The sequence below is a fragment of the Centruroides sculpturatus genome, unplaced genomic scaffold (genome assembly GCF_000671375.1).
Source record: "Centruroides sculpturatus isolate CEXI.00-Female unplaced genomic scaffold, Cexi_2.0 scaffold303, whole genome shotgun sequence".
Lineage (NCBI taxonomy): Eukaryota > Metazoa > Arthropoda > Arachnida > Scorpiones > Buthidae > Centruroides > Centruroides sculpturatus.
In genome coordinates, this window is record NW_019384613.1 from 207,298 (window position 1) to 228,023 (window position 20,726).

The 20,726-nt window shown below is 26.5% G+C and overlaps 1 protein-coding gene across 2 annotated transcripts; it reads left to right on the forward strand.

Annotated features, from left to right (window-relative positions):
* The first annotated feature begins 13,644 nt into the window (after window positions 1-13,644).
* LOC111625310 (calcyphosin-like protein) lies at window positions 13,645-18,909 on the forward strand. Of its 2 annotated transcripts, none has more exons than XM_023368434.1 (4): window positions 13,645-13,734; window positions 18,129-18,306; window positions 18,374-18,583; window positions 18,660-18,909. In XM_023368434.1, the coding sequence occupies exons 1-4, from the start codon at window positions 13,673-13,675 to the stop codon at window positions 18,762-18,764; spliced, it is 555 nt and encodes a 184-aa protein (XP_023224202.1). In that variant the 5' UTR covers window positions 13,645-13,672; the 3' UTR covers window positions 18,765-18,909. The 2 variants fall into 2 exon arrangements, with proteins under 2 accessions (XP_023224202.1, XP_023224203.1); XM_023368435.1 differs by lacking the exon at window positions 13,645-13,734 and adding an exon at window positions 16,850-16,985.
* Window positions 18,910-20,726: the final 1,817 nt, after the last annotated feature.

The window sequence follows — 20,726 nt, forward strand, 5'->3', positions numbered from 1 at the left end:
GCTTCGTTTGTACTGAGAAGAAAAATTCAGACATGATATATTTACTAAACATTAACTTCAGAATAAAAAATTCATTTTCTCAAAAATCAATTATTCTTTCTCTGTACAGTAGTATTTTTTATGATTATCAAATCTTTCAATTTTTATACTGTCAGAGACCACTTTCTCCTTATATTTAAATTTTAAATCTGAAAATATACCCGAAATCATAAATAAATTTATTTACTTATTTATTTATTTACACTAGATTTTATATATGTATATAAAGAATCTAGTGTCAACGTTAAATTACTTCACCATTTTTTAGAATTGTGATATGAAGTAACCTTCTTGTAGTTGTAGATATGAAGTAACTTTCTCGCAGTTGTTTATATTAATATTAATATTAATATTTACTGCATGTATTTCAACATCTTTCAAAAATAAATATCATCATTTTGATTGACTTTTTGTGCTTAACACACATAAAATGGTACAAAGTAGAGAACACGTTGCGGTGTTTTAATTTTATATCTAAAATAGAAACTTCCGCGAAACTAGCAGAAAAAAATACTACATTTTAGATTCGTAAAAATTTTTTTTTAGTATATATCTCCTCATTTAATGTAATGTAATTTATTGGAACACATTTCGAAATAACGTTGATTAATAACATTATTTTAAATTTTGTCTTACTGACAAAACAATGTACTGTACCAAAAGGAAATTTCCGGCTTTGAAATCAATGGAGAAAACTATAAAATAATAATTAATAAACTGAAAATTCCGCTTAGAAAAACAATATAATTTAATTGATAATTGCATATATAAAAACANAGAATAGGAATAAAACGTTAGAATACAGAGCATTAACTATTAAATATCAATATTTCAATTAAGAAAACTTCAACATAATTATTATTTTTGTTAATAATTATCGGGCTGCAATTTAAATTGCATACTTAATTCCTACTGTCGTCCGTCCGTCCGTCTGTCCTTCGTTAATCTCGAGAACGGAGTTCGATAGATGAAAATTGAGACCAGATATGAAAATCTTAGAGGCCAGAAGTCCCGATTAACTATATACGAAGTTCCGGTCGAGATCGAAAGTTAAAAATTAAAATATGATTAAAATTATAGCTCGGCATTGTGACGTCACAATAATATATATTTGAATTTTTAAATATGAAATTATTATTATTATTATTATCATTATTGATAGATTGTATCCTATTCGGTTGATAACGGTACCTAGTACTATGCCGGACCAAGATCAAGGTATAGATGACAAAAACTTTTAATTTGTTTGTGTTAGTGTATATACAGTAATATACAAGTACTTGTACTTAGAATTTCCTAACTACATGATATGTGTTTATTATTATTATTCTGTCAATGAAAAATAGACATTATCGGATTTTCAACAAAGCAATTTTTATCAGTCGGGATTTCGTATTTTATCAGAAATCTAAAACATAAATGTTTGAGTTAGACAATAACACAGGGATTATACAAGAAAGCAAACTGTTTTATTTCTAAAAAATGCATTTGAACAATTGCGCAAACTTTCTAGAAAACTTGAGCCATGCAAAAATTGTTTGTTTAGTTTGTTTATTGGTATATGGCAATGTGACATATGCACATTCTGCCGAGGGAGGATGCCTTCCGGGAGGAGTTTCTATGAGAAACTGACCCCTATTTAGGAGTTATAAACGTGAATAAAACCCGGAAACCGTGGTTGTGGATTAGCTCCTCGCCACGACCAGTGTTCAGTGATTTATCCAGTCGGCCCAAAAATTGTCTAAATTAGGATAAAGTTAGAGACAATTGTATTCAGAATTGTACTAAATTGTCAATTAAATTTCAGTGTTACCGTATGAAATTGAGTTGCATTAACATTGCATAAATTATATTTTATAAAATTAATATTAAAATCTTCAAGCAAGGTAAATAAGAAAATTCGAAGAATGAATATTCGTCTTTCAATTATTTATTGCTTGTTTTCAGATGAAATAGGAATATTTATATCTTTTAACAATTACAAATGGTGGCTTTCTTTCACACCTAAATCTACATTATTTGAATTTAATCTATCAAATTTTGGCAATGTTAAACCGGCATTTTTTCGCATTATTTATATATTTATCAGTATTTCTCCTAAATATTTAATATCTTAAGATTAAACACAACTGCTTGTAATAAACTCTTAGGTTTTTGTTTTAACAAAAACATGGTTTGGTGTCATTTATTATTAATATGTAAAATGCAGTGCATAAACAAATTATAAATTAACGATTGCAATAACCATATTATCGTATCCAGACACGTAACTTTAATGTTTGCATTAATGCTTGCAAAGTTACAATAATGTTAGGATAAATGTTTAATTATTACGTTAGAGCGGTAGCGTCATGCCTAAACGCTTACTGATACAGAACCATTGTTCTTGTCTTTTAATGCTCATAAAAAATTATAGATTTAAAAAAAATTGCAAGTCCTTTCAATTTTATTTCAACATAAATTTTCTTCAGGACTATTACAAATAAAACGCAGTTTCACAATAATCTTCTTTTACAATATAAAGGCTCCATTACATTTTCAAACCTTTTATCAATTTTGCTTCCCTCTAAATTATAACAAGAGAAAAACTCCACCATTTAATGCACTGAAAAACTTTTTGTCGAGATAACGTAGCATGATATAGTTACATAAACTATAAAAAAAATAATATACTTTCCCCTCATGAAAAAAGAGAAATACAGTATTTAAGAAAATGAAATAAATTATGTAAATGATGACAAACTGATATCAATGATGGCCAAACAATGTATTTTATGTACTTATATGAAAATAAACTTACACATGCTTTAATGATTTGGAAATAATAGAAACATTAAGATTACATAAATAGGAATATAAAAATGATTCAGTATATACAAACAGTATGTATTCTTATCCTTGTAAACGTGAGATTAAGACATAGGTACTATACTGTACATATTAAGATCCTAAATAATGCTTCAATGATTTCATACATCGCAAAAATAATAATTTTTCCATAAAATGGGTAAAAATTTAAAATCAATCCGAATATTCCGGAAATCCGAAACGGCTAAATACGGCTAATTTTACTGTAAACTTCTGTATTAGTATTGAAGTAACCAACAAGTCAAAGATTTTAAATTTGATGCCGCAATAAATGTAATTAACGCCTATAATTTTAAACGTAAAGCCTGTGTTATAAATTATTTAGAATGTTTCAAAGAATATCGCAAGAACCAACTTATATTCAAAATGATTTATTAAAACTAAAATAGAAGGTATTCACCCCTAATTCGATTTTATCTAAACTTAAAGTAATATCTGAAATTGCTATTTTTGGTATGGGTATTAAATATCCATTGTAATATTGTTATACTGCTATTTTAATTTTAAAAATATAAAATTTCGAATGTTTAATATATAAATCTTTGAATTATCTAATTAAATTGGTATTTTAAACGTTTTTGCATTTTAGAAGAGCGTAATATACTCAAAAACACGGTCGTAACCCTAGAGATTTCGTGCACTACTAAAACGTACTGATTCATTTAATTGCCATTCAATTAAGGGAATCCACAGAATTACAAACTGGAATAATAAACAAACCAATATTATATAATTATGGATTTTTACATCGACCTTGGACGTTTGTTTTATTTATAACATCACATGCATGTGCCATCTTCGTGTCACGAAGTACCAAACTAGACCAACGACTACTTCAAACACGTATTATCATCAGTTTTCTCATAATATTGGCAGTGAAACAACAATTTAAATGGCTACCAAGATAATCATAAGTTAGGGTCTTTTCGCAAAAATAGATTCGGATGGCATTACCAGGCGAAAACACTTAAAAAGTTTCCTTCTTTTCATTAAAGAAAATATATTCACTTTTAGAAAAGTATATAATAAAATTGAGATTTAGCTAAGTTAAAATGTCTCCGAATATCATTAATTATCTATTTCATGAAAAGAAAATTCCTAACTTTGCCTTACCACCTGTCGATCGTTTTAGTTTCCAAGGCAACTATTTTCATAAACACTCATAAAGGCATAAAAATATAAAAATTTAGATAATAAGCTTATCTATCAATAGTCGCTAGTCACTTTGAAATTTACAAAAATAAAATATCCCAATTTCTAATCCTTAAAATTAAGCATACTCACCCCAAAATATAAGGCCCATAATATAAAAAGCAAACCGATCAAAACAACATAATTAATGAGCAAACTTTTCGCTTCCTTATTCACCATTTTCATCCAGCAAATGAAACAAACGAAACACAAGAATTGCCGAAATCCCCAGTGATGTCAGCAATTTTGAGAATCTTTGACCAATCAGAATCGAACAAAGTTTTTTCGGATTATATTTTATATAAATTAGATATTGTTTACTTACGCTAAGGTATAAAACCCAAAGAATGGCCAAAAGAACGACCAAGATGAAATAATTAATGAGCAAACTCTGCGCTTCTTTATCTACCATTTTCTCTCGATTCTCGACACCTTTCTTCTGTTCACGGATCTCGTGGGTCCAGCACTTTATTCGGCAATTGCACTTGATCCACTCTTATCGGAAGGTAAATATAGACGGAGATGCACCCCTTGCATTTTTTGCTATTTTTGTAACCGAATAATCAAAGGATACTTTTCATCGGTCTTTCATCTAGGGATATTTCTTCAAAAATCAATCTCTGTTTTAAAAATTATACATATTTTTGTCGTATTTACATTAAAAATAGTCACATTTTTTTTTATTTAATTTCATAAATACGAAAATTTCTTCCAAACTGTTTGCCCTCGAATCCCACCTACATGATTAAAAAGTACCAGAAAAGTCAATTACTCTGTAGTGATTTAAGTTTATTTTCTTTACAAATGCTGTGAATGTTTACTTTTGAGATATCTAATTTGGTGTCCAACGAATAAATTCCCATTTCTTGTAAATAAAATGATAAAATCAAAAGTCACTTTCTATTTAAAAATATTGTATTTATGCAATATAATTTAAATTTCTTAAAGGAAATGTACTTTGCATTCGAATATTGAGCAAAATACATAAATAAATTCATGTGTAATGATTGATTATCATTTATCAGAAGATATTCAGTTTGAATTTTGAGTTTTAAAAATATACAGCATTTATACATTTACTTATAAAATACATGTTGGATATTGAAAAAAATGGAATTGCAAACACTTTTTTTTAATAACAAAAAAAAATTATATAAAACATTCTCAAACTTCAATTTTCATATTTAACTGTGATTTTCACAAGTTAACTTCCTGTTATATATAATGCATATATAATTTATACATAGTATAAATCATATAGTCTAACTTTACTATGAGTAAATTAAATAGCTTATTTATGATCAGTATCAAATCTTGCAATATTTGTATATATTAATAAATATTTCTTCTGAGAATACACTAATAAATTTAAAGTTTTAAGTAAACTTTTTACAATAAAATATTTTACAAAATAAATTAATATATTGATGATATTACAGTATACGTTTTAAGTTTTTTCTGAGTCATCTTTGAGAGCCTCAAATTTTGCATTGAGGTTTGCATTAATTGCACACCTTGAACTTATTCTTTATATATGTTAATTACAGCTGGACTTGTGGCCTAAACTACACCATATAACAGGTCTTTTCCTCTAACATGCATGTATCATTGATGGAGGTGAAGGCCTATTATATGGTGTAGCTTAGGACTTCACGTTTTTATATGTAAAAATGTGAGGCCTTCAGCTGGATTTGCACATAATCTGCAGCTTGTTCGGCTTATCTGCAAATCCATGATGTTAACCTTCGAATTCTATACAATCAGAGCTGTTTATATTTGAAATTTGTCTAGAATCTTAATCTTTGTTAAAGATTCTATCAAAACTTATTGATTTTTGCTTTATGATAATCAATACTATGAGATAGCTTATTAAAAACTATTCATTTTATAGTTCACTTTTTAATGCTATATATTATCTTTCTACCTTTTAACTGCTTCTTCTGCATTAAAATTGATGAAAAGGGTGTAAAATTTCATACATAACGAATTTCCCAGAATTTCAATACAAAGTTTGTAGTTGGCTCTTACGTTGTTATGGTAACCGATCGATACATTCAATTGTTTTACTACTTAAGAGACCTCTGACGTCCATTTTATTTACATTGCTGGTTGTGGGACGTTTCAGGTTAGTACCTCTTTTAATTTCTATAATCTACGTTTAATATCATATTTAATATTTTATCTATCATTAAAATTTTTAGAAAAATAATAATATTAATCCATACTATATTTTTTGTAATATTTGATAAAAGTTTCTTACTTAATGAGCATGTAATAGGCCTATATTATATAGACTAATCGTATAAATAATTTTTTGCTATTTTTTATATATATTTTATATATTTATTTATTTATATCAATAATTTAGAATTTAATTGTGTTTTATTGCGTTTTAGAATCGATCGAAAGTAAGATAAAGAAAATGGAAAAATTAAGAGCACAATGCTTGGAGAGAGGAGCGCACGGAATTAAAGGATTTGCCAGGTTAGCGTCGATTATAATATCTAGTTTTTAATAATGATTGGGAAGTTATCAGCGCCGACTAATTTATTACACTCGTGGAGAAATTTCATTAATTTACTATCAGCTTTTACCGATACTAATTACCGTTATCGATCCGAAATTAAACAGCTTCGAGTACAAAACAACATAATAACTGCGTTATCATTAAGGACCTTTCAATTTTTCTAATTACTTAAAAAAATGTGCTTCCCAACAGGTAGATTGCGATCTACTAGAGTTTACATAGACATTTTTTTAAAACATTTAAAATTCTAAATTAAAAAAATTGTTTATAATATTTGTGTTTAGATTGATTATAACTGATTATAACTTAAAGTGTTCATGAAAACTTATAATATGTGATTTTTTCTTATTAAAATATCAATAGAGAATGAATATGAAATTAAATTAGACATTTTGAATTTTAAATAAAGAAAATTATAGGATTTATTTTTCCTTCCAGCTGCATAAATAAATTATGCAATTTATAAATTATGAATGTAGACGACGGAATTATTCGACATATCTTAAATTTAATTGGAAATTAAAATAGTTTTTCTTCATTTTTAATGAAGATTTTTTATTTTAAATATCAGATTTTTTAATTTTTTCTCAGAGATTATTTCAATATATTATTACTACATTTAGGCCTAAATATTTAAAAAAAACATGTTATAGCTTTATGAGGCCCAGGCGAATTTGAATTAGGGTGCCCCGTGTATACATTGACTTCAGACATTTTTTTTCGGGAAAATTTTGAAGGAAAATATTTTCTTATAAAAAATTGGTTTGGAGCCCTTTTTTAGTGTAGATCCCGAGCAATTGCCTTTTTTTGTCCGTAGGTTAACGCGCCACTGTTTTAAACATTCTCAATAAGTAGAAATTATCATAATTATTTAAAGAATATAAAGTCAAATTATAGTATTTATAAATTCACTCTACACAAAAAACTTTATTAAGAAATTAATATAATTTCATAAAATTATTTTAATTCATTAATATTATAAATTATTAACAGATTCACATGCATTAATAGAAAAGTAAACTGCTCACTCCACTTTGCTTCATACAGTATTTAAAAATTCATAGAATCATTTGGCAATTTATCCATTAAATTTTCAAAAATTTTCATTTGCAATTTTTCTATCATAAATTTTTTTTAAATAAAAAAAACATTAAAAATTTTTAAGCAATGATTATTAAGTTAATAAAACTTAATAATCATTGCTTAATACTTATTTAATGATCAATTTTCATCTCTTTTAATATTTATTTTTGTAACAATGAGCTGTAATATAATGTTAAATTTAATTAAATATAATGTTAATATTAAAACACTCCCATGTTTCAATTATGTTTTTATTGATTATAATTTTAAATATTATTTTAATAGTCTAATAAAATATTAAATACTTAATATTTAAGAAACTTTAGCACATATTTAAATAAAAATGATATGTTTTATTTTCATATTTTCATGAATTATCAATAATAAAGTGAAAAAAACATTTGTTTTTTTCACTTTCTTATTCATTAAAGACCTATATTATATAGGCACAATATATAATATAGGCAGGCCTACATGAAAAAATTGTAAGTTAAAAGTTTTGATTTTTGCACAAATAAATCTTTTATAAGTCTAAGAAAAATGATAAAATTTTGCTTAATGCCTTTTTAATCTCTAAAACATTCTAAATATAGTGATTATATAAAGTGCTTCGTTTGTACTGAGAAGAAAAATTCAGACATGATATATTTACTAAACATTAACTTCAGAATAAAAAATTCATTTTCTCAAAAATCAATTATTCTTTCTCTGTACAGTAGTATTTTTTATGATTATCAAATCTTTCAATTTTTATACTGTCAGAGACCACTTTCTCCTTATATTTAAATTTTAAATCTGAAAATATACCCGAAATCATAAATAAATTTATTTACTTATTTATTTATTTACACTAGATTTTATATATGTATATAAAGAATCTAGTGTCAACGTTAAATTACTTCACCATTTTTTAGAATTGTGATATGAAGTAACCTTCTTGTAGTTGTAGATATGAAGTAACTTTCTCGCAGTTGTTTATATTAATATTAATATTAATATTTACTGCATGTATTTCAACATCTTTCAAAAATAAATATCATCATTTTGATTGACTTTTTGTGCTTAACACACATAAAATGGTACAAAGTAGAGAACACGTTGCGGTGTTTTAATTTTATATCTAAAATAGAAACTTCCGCGAAACTAGCAGAAAAAAATACTACATTTTAGATTCGTAAAAATTTTTTTTTAGTATATATCTCCTCATTTAATGTAATGTAATTTATTGGAACACATTTCGAAATAACGTTGATTAATAACATTATTTTAAATTTTGTCTTACTGACAAAACAATGTACTGTACCAAAAGGAAATTTCCGGCTTTGAAATCAATGGAGAAAACTATAAAATAATAATTAATAAACTGAAAATTCCGCTTAGAAAAACAATATAATTTAATTGATAATTGCATATATAAAAACAAGAATTAACATTGTTTAAATGGGTTTCAAATATAAAACTAAATTTTATAAAATATATATTAATATAAAAAATATATTAATTAATAAATTAGAAGTAAATTTATTATAATTATTTTTAACGTTAATTATTATTACAACTTCAGAAATAAATGAATAATTTGGTTAATCAAATCATCAAATTATAACTTTACCAGCTTAATTTTTAATGATTTTTCTTTATTTTAAACAAGTAAATCTATAAAAGTAAAACTGTATTTTGTAGAATAAATTATGTATTCAAAAACAGTACAGATCTACAAATTTTTTTAGTGTATCTTTTGCTAGATCATTTTTGAAATTATCTGGGAAATTTTTTTCAAATCAAAAGTATCTTTATTAGCAAAAAGCGATTAACCCTGTTGCGGGGGTTGTACAAATTTAATTACCATTGATAATAACATTTTTTTTTTAATGATATTGTGACATTGAGAAGATATACAGTATATTTCATATTAGTTTAATATTAACAGAATTAACAATCAATAACAATATTTAGATATTCATAACATTGTATTCAAATAATAATAGTCAAGTTTTACAACAATATCATAAGTTAACTCTTCTGATTTAATTTTCCAACATTTCTGTCGCCTTGATGAAATATTTATATAAATTGTAGAGATCTTTTTTATTAAAATTGTTTAAATTATTTCTATAATCTTGGTGAGTATTATCATTTAACATTTGCAAGACATTAAGAGAGTTGCGTATATTTGAAAGACTTTGACATTCCTTAAGTATATGGTCGATTGAAGATTCTCCTGATTTACACCATGGGCAATAATTATTTGATAAATTAATATATATGTTATTAATATACAGCGAATATTTGTTTAGTCATAATTGTGATATTAGTCTTTTCACGTTAAAGTTGATTGTTTTTATCATATAAGGTTGTACAGATGGGATTTAAAAAATTTTTAAGTACCATGGATGATATGTATTATGATTTAAACTGGTTTGATCAGTATTTATAGACTGAGAGATGGCTGAATCTATTAGCGTAGTATATCCAAATTTCCAATCCTGAATACTATCCTTGAATAACAATTCTGATGCACCTAAAGAATTTACTATTTTGTTAAATTTAGTCTGCCAAAGTTGTATTGATGTTGGTTTTTTGCTACTTTTAATTATTTCACTACGAAGAAAACTGATATTACTGTCACTTTTAAATTTTAAACGGTAATAGAATTTAATAATTCGTTTTATAAAGAATGGGTATGTGCAGATACGGTTAGTTTCGTGACGAATTGCATAGCCTGGAACAGTTCTTTCTATATGAAATAATCTACGGAGGAAATAAATATGGAAAGTTTCTAGTTTGTACAAGTAATCAAGTCCCCAGATTGGAGATGCACAGTATATGATTGGATTAATAATTGAATTATAGAGCTTCATATGGATAGTTAAGTTAGAAATTTTTAGTTTAGAATATAAATATAACAAATTATCTATGGCAGTTTTTACCTTGTTGTCTAAGTATGAGAGATGTGATTTAAATGTATGGTTCCAGTCAAATACAACACCCAAATAATTAACTTCATTTACTGTCTGCAGTGGTTTCTTATCTAGATATAGCACAGTTTCTTTTTTGGAGATTTTACTATTGTGGCGGAATATAAGAACTTTAGTTTTGGCAGAGTTAATAGTTAAATGAATTGATTTTAGATATGAATTTAACTGATTAATTTTTCTTTGTATTGCGACTTTTGTCGAGGCAAAGACAGCAAGATCATCCGCAAATAGCACATAATGGAAAACTCTGTCACCAATCTCTATCCCATCTGAACGATCTTGAAAGATTTGATCGATTTCAAGTAAATAGAAGTTGAATAAGTAAGGTGACAGGGGGTCACCCTGAAGTATTCCTCGTGTTATTGTTAATGGTGGAGTAACGGATTTTCCCTGTTTAATAGTTGCATTATAAGTTGAAAATAGCTTATTTAAATATTGTAGTAGCAAATTGGTTTCCTGATCCTTTAGTTTTTAACTTATGTACTAATAGCGGAACGTAGACGGAGTCAAAGGCTTTTTGAATATCTATAAAAGCTACATAAATTTTTCTATGTTTTTTACTCAGTTGAAGTTGTATTATGGATGATAACAGGAAACATAGCAGATTCTGTTCCTTTATTTTTGAAAAACGCATATTGATACTTCGCTTCGAGATTTATCTGGGAAATTTTTTAAATTATTGACTATTTTAAAACGTTAAAATAAAGAAATTTAGAGAATATTGGAAAAAAAGACATTGGAAATTTCTCAATGAGATTATTTAAAATTATTTCACAAAACCAATGAGGAACCTCTCATGAATTTTTGATTGTATTATGATTTATGTATTATAAAAAAGTGATTTATCTTTATATTCATATTTAAAATCTCAAAAGTTTTAAGTTTTTCAAAATCTTAGATTCATTTCCTGTTTTATTAATGCTGATTTAACTTGATATTTTAATTTTTTAAACTTAATTATTTCATTTCACATGTTATTTTAAGCCTGTAATCAATTCTTTTTAAAATTATTTTAAAGATTAATAATATTTATTTTATTTACATATTTAATTTTATTAAATTTGTTCATTATAAATTTTAAAATAGAAATTAATGAAGATTTTCAGGTGAAGCGAAGTGTAAAGCTAAAAATAACCATAAAAATCATTACAAAACTAGCAGTTATCTGTAAGAAGTAAATTAACAAATTCTTTAAAAATTATCTAAAAATCAAGTAATGAAATCTTGATTTTTATGCATCACCTTACCTTTAATGCAGGGGTGACCAACTTTTTCAGAGGGCGGGCCAAATTTCAGAAATAATGTTTCCTGCCGGGCCACTCACCTATTTTTTTTTTTTTTNTAGTTTTCCAAATGAACATCAGTAATTCGATCTCACTTGTGATTTGATGTACTTCATGCAACTAAAAAACTGTTCACATGCATAAGTGTTTCCACATAGCGAAACCATCGACAGAGCATGTTTGTAAAACGCAAGCTATTTATCCTTGTCCAAATACGTTTCATAGAACTCTTCCAAACCAACTTGATGGAATTTATCCAACGTTTCAGGGTTTACTTACTTATAGAATCGATATGGTAGACGGGCTACTTGGTTACAGTAGTTTGAACTGTAATTATAAATATGTTAAATATGTATTTTAACGTCGATTGCAAAATCTCTCCAGATGCATTGCTGATAATAAAACGAAACTACAGAATAACACGGAACTTTGTCAAGCTGGACTGAAAGTAGTTATGAGTATAAGCCCGACAGCATTGCGAGCTTCCCGATAACGCCGAAGACCACAGAACATATATAGCGGAAGTTGAAGTCTCATATTAAATTTTATCAACGCTTAGCGTCGGACAAAAAACTAAGTAATCTTGAATGTCAAATAGCGGGATATTTGAAATAGCTAAAAATCTATGAATTTTTCCAAAAATGAGAGATATTTCAAACTTCTCTTAGCTATAATTTAAAAATACATGATACGAATAACTCATGAGGTAATGTTCTTTTGATGATATGTACAATAAAGTTAACATTTACGTTCATTTGAACTAGCTCCGTGGGCCGCAACATGACTCCCGGCGGGCCGCATGCGGCCCGCGGGCCTCGTGTTGGCCACCCCTGCTTTAATGTTTTTCATTATGTTATTTAATAAACTTGCATAGAATATGGCAAATTACAAATGCAATTGTATATTATTTGAAAAAATACCAAAACGAAACTATATTTTTGATTTAAATAGTAAAAATTGATTAAAATAATTCAGATATTTTTCCTTCTGAGATTAAATAAAACATTACGAAAATTATTGATATAACATCTAAAATATAATGTGCGTGTACACTCTCACAAGCTCCCATACGTATTCTAATAATTAGATTATGTACTTTAGAAGAGAAATTATCACATTTCTTTTAGAAGAATCATATATGTTGAATCATATATTGAAAAAGAGATCTGCTCGAAATGCGTTTTGGCATATTCGAGAAAGTTTCGAATAAAAGATGTTGTGCAGTCACGTGTTTTCTAAATACACTATATAATGGTTATAAAAGAAATAAATAATGCAAAACATGTACAGAATATTTAATAGTATTTAAATAATCTTTTGAATTTATGCAACTTAAAGGAAATTCCGTCGTCAAGCTGAACTAAATGAAGTCACTGACTTCATTGCAACATAAGTGCGATCACCGATCCAAAATCGATAAAATATTTATTCTACAGTTAATATTTCTGCAAAATAAGTAGCCTATACTTTCTGTCAGAACATAAATCGAATATAACCAAAATATTATCTGGATTCGACAAAAATTGCAGGAGTTATAAGGAATTCAAACACACACACAGACGATGGTTTCTATATTATTAATGTCTGAAAAGCATAAAATAGTTTTTCTTTAGAATTTTGAAGGATGACATAAATNATCAATAATTTAGAATTTAATTGTGTTTTATTGCGTTTTAGAATCGATCGAAAGTAAGATAAAGAAAATGGAAAAATTAAGAGCACAATGCTTGGAGAGAGGAGCGCACGGAATTAAAGGATTTGCCAGGTTAGCGTCGATTATAATATCTAGTTTTTAATAATGATTGGGAAGTTATCAGCGCCGACTAATTTATTACACTCGTGGAGAAATTTCATTAATTTACTATCAGCTTTTACCGATACTAATTACCGTTATCGATCCGAAATTAAACAGCTTCGAGTACAAAACAACATAATAACTGCGTTATCATTAAGGACCTTTCAATTTTTCTAATTACTTAAAAAAATGTGCTTCCCAACAGGTAGATTGCGATCTACTAGAGTTTACATAGACATTTTTTTAAAACATTTAAAATTCTAAATTAAAAAAATTGTTTATAATATTTGTGTTTAGATTGATTATAACTGATTATAACTTAAAGTGTTCATGAAAACTTATAATATGTGATTTTTTCTTATTAAAATATCAATAGAGAATGAATATGAAATTAAATTAGACATTTTGAATTTTAAATAAAGAAAATTATAGGATTTATTTTTCCTTCCAGCTGCATAAATAAATTATGCAATTTATAAATTATGAATGTAGACGACGGAATTATTCGACATATCTTAAATTTAATTGGAAATTAAAATAGTTTTTCTTCATTTTTAATGAAGATTTTTTATTTTAAATATCAGATTTTTTAATTTTTTCTCAGAGATTATTTCAATATATTATTACTACATTTAGGCCTAAATATTTAAAAAAAACATGTTATAGCTTTATGAGGCCCAGGCGAATTTGAATTAGGGTGCCCCGTGTATACATTGACTTCAGACATTTTTTTTCGGGAAAATTTTGAAGGAAAATATTTTCTTATAAAAAATTGGTTTGGAGCCCTTTTTTAGTGTAGATCCCGAGCAATTGCCTTTTTTTGTCCGTAGGTTAACGCGCCACTGTTTTAAACATTCTCAATAAGTAGAAATTATCATAATTATTTAAAGAATATAAAGTCAAATTATAGTATTTATAAATTCACTCTACACAAAAAACTTTATTAAGAAATTAATATAATTTCATAAAATTATTTTAATTCATTAATATTATAAATTATTAACAGATTCACATGCATTAATAGAAAAGTAAACTGCTCACTCCACTTTGCTTCATACAGTATTTAAAAATTCATAGAATCATTTGGCAATTTATCCATTAAATTTTCAAAAATTTTCATTTGCAATTTTTCTATCATAAATTTTTTTTAAATAAAAAAAACATTAAAAATTTTTAAGCAATGATTATTAAGTTAATAAAACTTAATAATCATTGCTTAATACTTATTTAATGATCAATTTTCATCTCTTTTAATATTTATTTTTGTAACAATGAGCTGTAATATAATGTTAAATTTAATTAAATATAATGTTAATATTAAAACACTCCCATGTTTCAATTATGTTTTTATTGATTATAATTTTAAATATTATTTTAATAGTCTAATAAAATATTAAATACTTAATATTTAAGAAACTTTAGCACATATTTAAATAAAAATGATATGTTTTATTTTCATATTTTCATGAATTATCAATAATAAAGTGAAAAAAACATTTGTTTTTTTCACTTTCTTATTCATTAAAGACCTATATTATATAGGCACAATATATAATATAGGCAGGCCTACATGAAAAAATTGTAAGTTAAAAGTTTTGATTTTTGCACAAATAAATCTTTTATAAGTCTAAGAAAAATGATAAAATTTTGCTTAATGCCTTTTTAATCTCTAAAACATTCTAAATATAGTGATTATATAAAGTGCTTCGTTTGTACTGAGAAGAAAAATTCAGACATGATATATTTACTAAACATTAACTTCAGAATAAAAAATTCATTTTCTCAAAAATCAATTATTCTTTCTCTGTACAGTAGTATTTTTTATGATTATCAAATCTTTCAATTTTTATACTGTCAGAGACCACTTTCTCCTTATATTTAAATTTTAAATCTGAAAATATACCCGAAATCATAAATAAATTTATTTACTTATTTATTTATTTACACTAGATTTTATATATGTATATAAAGAATCTAGTGTCAACGTTAAATTACTTCACCATTTTTTAGAATTGTGATATGAAGTAACCTTCTTGTAGTTGTAGATATGAAGTAACTTTCTCGCAGTTGTTTATATTAATATTAATATTAATATTTACTGCATGTATTTCAACATCTTTCAAAAATAAATATCATCATTTTGATTGACTTTTTGTGCTTAACACACATAAAATGGTACAAAGTAGAGAACACGTTGCGGTGTTTTAATTTTATATCTAAAATAGAAACTTCCGCGAAACTAGCAGAAAAAAATACTACATTTTAGATTCGTAAAAATTTTTTTTTAGTATATATCTCCTCATTTAATGTAATGTAATTTATTGGAACACATTTCGAAATAACGTTGATTAATAACATTATTTTAAATTTTGTCTTACTGACAAAACAATGTACTGTACCAAAAGGAAATTTCCGGCTTTGAAATCAATGGAGAAAACTATAAAATAATAATTAATAAACTGAAAATTCCGCTTAGAAAAACAATATAATTTAATTGATAATTGCATATATAAAAACAAGAATTAACATTGTTTAAATGGGTTTCAAATATAAAACTAAATTTTATAAAATATATATTAATATAAAAAATATATTAATTAATAAATTAGAAGTAAATTTATTATAATTATTTTTAACGTTAATTATTATTACAACTTCAGAAATAAATGAATAATTTGGTTAATCAAATCATCAAATTATAACTTTACCAGCTTAATTTTTAATGATTTTTCTTTATTTTAAACAAGTAAATCTATAAAAGTAAAACTGTATTTTGTAGAATAAATTATGTATTCAAAAACAGTACAGATCTACAAATTTTTTTAGTGTATCTTTTGCTAGATCATTTTTGAAATTATCTGGGAAATTTTTTTCAAATCAAAAGTATCTTTATTAGCAAAAAGCGATTAACCCTGTTGCGGGGGTTGTACAAATTTAATTACCATTGATAATAACATTTTTTTTTTTTAATGATATTGTGACATTGAGAAGATATACAGTATATTTCATATTAGTTTAATATTAACAGAATTAACAATCAATAACAGTATTTAGATATTCATAACATTGTATTCAAATAATAATAGTCAAGTTTTACAACAATATCATAAGTTAACTCTTCTGATTTAATTTTCCAACATTTCTGTCGCCTTGATGAAATATTTATATAAATTGTAGAGATCTTTTTTATTAAAATTGTTTAAATTATTTCTATAATCTTGGTGAGTATTATCATTTAACATTTGCAAGACATTAAGAGAGTTGCGTATATTTGAAAGACTTTGACATTCCTTAAGTATATGGTCGATTGAAGATTCTCCTGATTTACACCATGGGCAATAATTATTTGATAAATTAATATATATGTTNTCTTTTGTCAATGGAAGTCACCCATAATGTTTCATATACACTTACATGCTTCAATAACGAGAAGAACTTTAGGAACGTTTCTTTTATAACCATTATGTAGTGTATTTAGAAAATACGCGACTGCACAACGTTCTTTATTCGAAAATTTCTTACGTTTGCCAAAACGCGTTTAGAGCACAGCTCCTCTTCAATTTTAAAAGTATATATTTTAGGATTTTAAATGTTACTTTACAGTGCCAACTGAAAAGGAGATCTGCTCGAAATGCGCTTTGGCATATGCGAGAAAGTTTGGAATAAAAGATGTTGTGCAGTCACGTGTTTTCTAAATACACTACATAATGGTTATAAAAGAAATAAATAATGCAAAACATGGTTCCAAAACAACCAAACTTTAGGAATGTCGGAAGTATATCAATCTCATGTTATGCATTAAGAATGTTGAACATGCATTCAAAATAGTTTTAAGATTATGGCAACATTTCAGAAGGCTGATAGAGTCAAGAAACTTAGGAAAAATTGCTTAAAATACTACTATTTATGATTACTATTTTATTTTAACAGTATGATGCCGTAGTCATTTACAGCAGGCAACAGAAAGTTTCCTCTGAAGTTCTCATCTGCTAGGGTTGCTATACGTCCCGATTTGTCCATTTATACCCGAAAATATTCCTCATTAAAAGAATATATTGATATTTAGACGCTATTAAATAGCCAGAAGACATGAAGGGAAAAGTAGTCTAATAAAAGAAAACTGACAAATCAAAAATAGATTGATTAAGAGGAACATGGCTCTTCATAAAATCAATTAAAAATTAATTCCAAAAACTAATTGTGTTTGATAAAATACATTTAATTTTTACAGACTATAGACTCTGATGATATATGTTTTTTATTATCTATATTTTCTTATGACCATATGACATTATTTTTATTTACGATTCTCCTTAAGTATAAGATATTATTCCTTCGATCAATCATAATTTAATTTTTATTAGAATATTTCGAGTGATGGACGATAACCGTGATCGGAAATTGGATAGAGAAGAGCTACAACAGGGTATGGAAGATTACGGAATGTCACTAGACGCGGAAGAAGTGGAAGAGATCTTTACCGAATTTGACCAAGACGAAACAGGAACCATTTACTTCGAAGAATTCCTCAAAGGACTCCGCGTTAGTTCATATTATAGACATTTTCCAAAATTATTTATAAAATATAAAAAATATTCGTTTTTTAAAGCCTCCGATGTCGGACACCAGAATCGACATGATCAATCAAGCCTTTGACAAAATGGATGCTTCGGGAGAGGGTTTGATTACAATTAGCGATCTAAAGAACGTATACGACCCTTCTTATCATCCTAAATTCCAGAGTGGTGATATGAGTGAAGATGAAGTGTTTCAGGAATTTTTGAACAGTTTCGATGTACCCGACGATCCCGATGGAACGGTAATTTTCATTACTTCATATTAAAATAATATTCATTAATATAGGAAGATAATCATTTATCAAATAATTCTTATAGGTTACTAGAGAAGATTTTCTGAATTACTATTCGGGAGTTAGCGCTTCTATAGACGACGATGAATATTTTGTGGAAATGATGAAAGGGTCTTGGAAACTGGAATAAAGAGAAGAGCCATCCCTCCTTTCTTTTGTTAAGATTGGTTGCAAAAATTATTTCAACGTTGCAAATTATTTTAAAATTGTAATATAGTTTTAATGTATTGCTACTTAATAGTAGTTCATATTTTAATAAATCGATTAATATTTTGCTGCAAAGGATTTTGTCATATCTAAAAAAGAGCTACCTAAAACATTATTGTGAATGCGTTAACAATTTATAAATGTACTGTGTCAACTATTAGGAAAATCATTAACAATTAATTTATTGTAATTTCAATACTTTTTATTTAATGGAAGTGAATTAAAGGTGAATTGATGCATTTTAAGCGTCATCGCACCGTTCTGGAAGACCAGAGTTCGAATCCAGCAGAAAATCACTAGGAATTTTTTCGGGAGATCTATCCCGGATATGTCCCTCACCCCATTGTGGTCTGGCTGAACCCACAAAAGCCTGGAAAAAGGACCTATTAGTGTCCAAAGGACGGAAAGCGAAAAAAAAAATAATGTAATAATTATAATAAGATCAGAAAATCGATAAGTGTATGAAGTGAAAAAGTAAATATTTATCAAAATATCGGTCGATATATTTTACGTTACTTAATATTATTATTTCTTACCTCAGATTGAATAGAAAAAAATGGTAAATCATAGATTTTAATTTATATTTCAAAATGAGAAAATATCTAATTATTTTATTTTTAGAAATATGTGTTTCAAATGTTCATTTTAAGAGGATAATTCTGTTTCTACAGTTTAAATTCTCAATGTTTTTTTTTTTTTTAAACGTCTTTTGTCAATGGAAGTCACCCATAATGTTTCATATACACTTACATGCTTCAATAACGAGAAGAACTTTAGGAACGTTTCTTTTATAACCATTATGTAGTGTATTTAGAAAATACGCGACTGCACAACGTTCTTTATTCGAAAATTTCTTACGTTTGCCAAAACGCGTTTAGAGCACAGCTCCTCTTCAATTTTAAAAGTATATATTTTAGGATTTTAAATGTTACTTTACAGTGCCAACTGAAAAGGAGATCTGCTCGAAATGCACTTTGGCATATGCGAGAAAGTTTGGAATAAAAGATGTTGTGCAGTCACGTGTTTTCTAAATACACTACATAATGGTTATAAAAGAAATAAATAATGCAAAACATGGTTCCAAAACAACCAAACTTTAGGAATGTCGGAAGTATATCAATCTCATGTTATGCATTAAGAATGTTGAACATGCATTCAAAATAGTTTTAAGATTATGGCAACATTTCAGAAGGCTGATAGAGTCAAGAAACTTAGGAAAAATTGCTTAAAATACTACTATTTATGATTACTATTTTATTTTAACAGTATGATGCCGTAGTCATTTACAGCAGGCAACAGAAAGTTTCCTCTGAAGTTCTCATCTGCTAGGGTTGCTATACGTCCCGATTTGTCCATTTATACCCGAAAATATTCCTCATTAAAAGAATATATTGATATTTAGACGCTATTAAATAGCCAGAAGACATGAAGGGAAAAGTAGTCTAATAAAAGAAAACTGACAAATCAAAAATAGATTGATTAAGAGGAACATGGCTCTTCATAAAATCAATTAAAAATTAATTCCAAAAACTAATTGTGTTTGATAAAATACATTTAATTTTTACAGACTATAGACTCTGATGATATATGTTTTTTATTATCTATATTTTCTTATGACCATATGACATTATTTTTATTTACGATTCTCCTTAAGTATAAGATATTATTCCTTCGATCAATCATAATTTAATNCTGCAATCTCTCCAGTATTCTTCCTTCGCCATTACGTCACAACTGCGTATGTATTGGTTATAAGTTTTTAGTACACATACAGCTTCCACAAAGGTAATCATAGTACAATGAAAGAGAATTTTGTCCTGATGCGAGCATTTTTAAACGTAAACTCCGAAAAAGTGATCCTTTTTTCATGACTCTTCCATTCTGT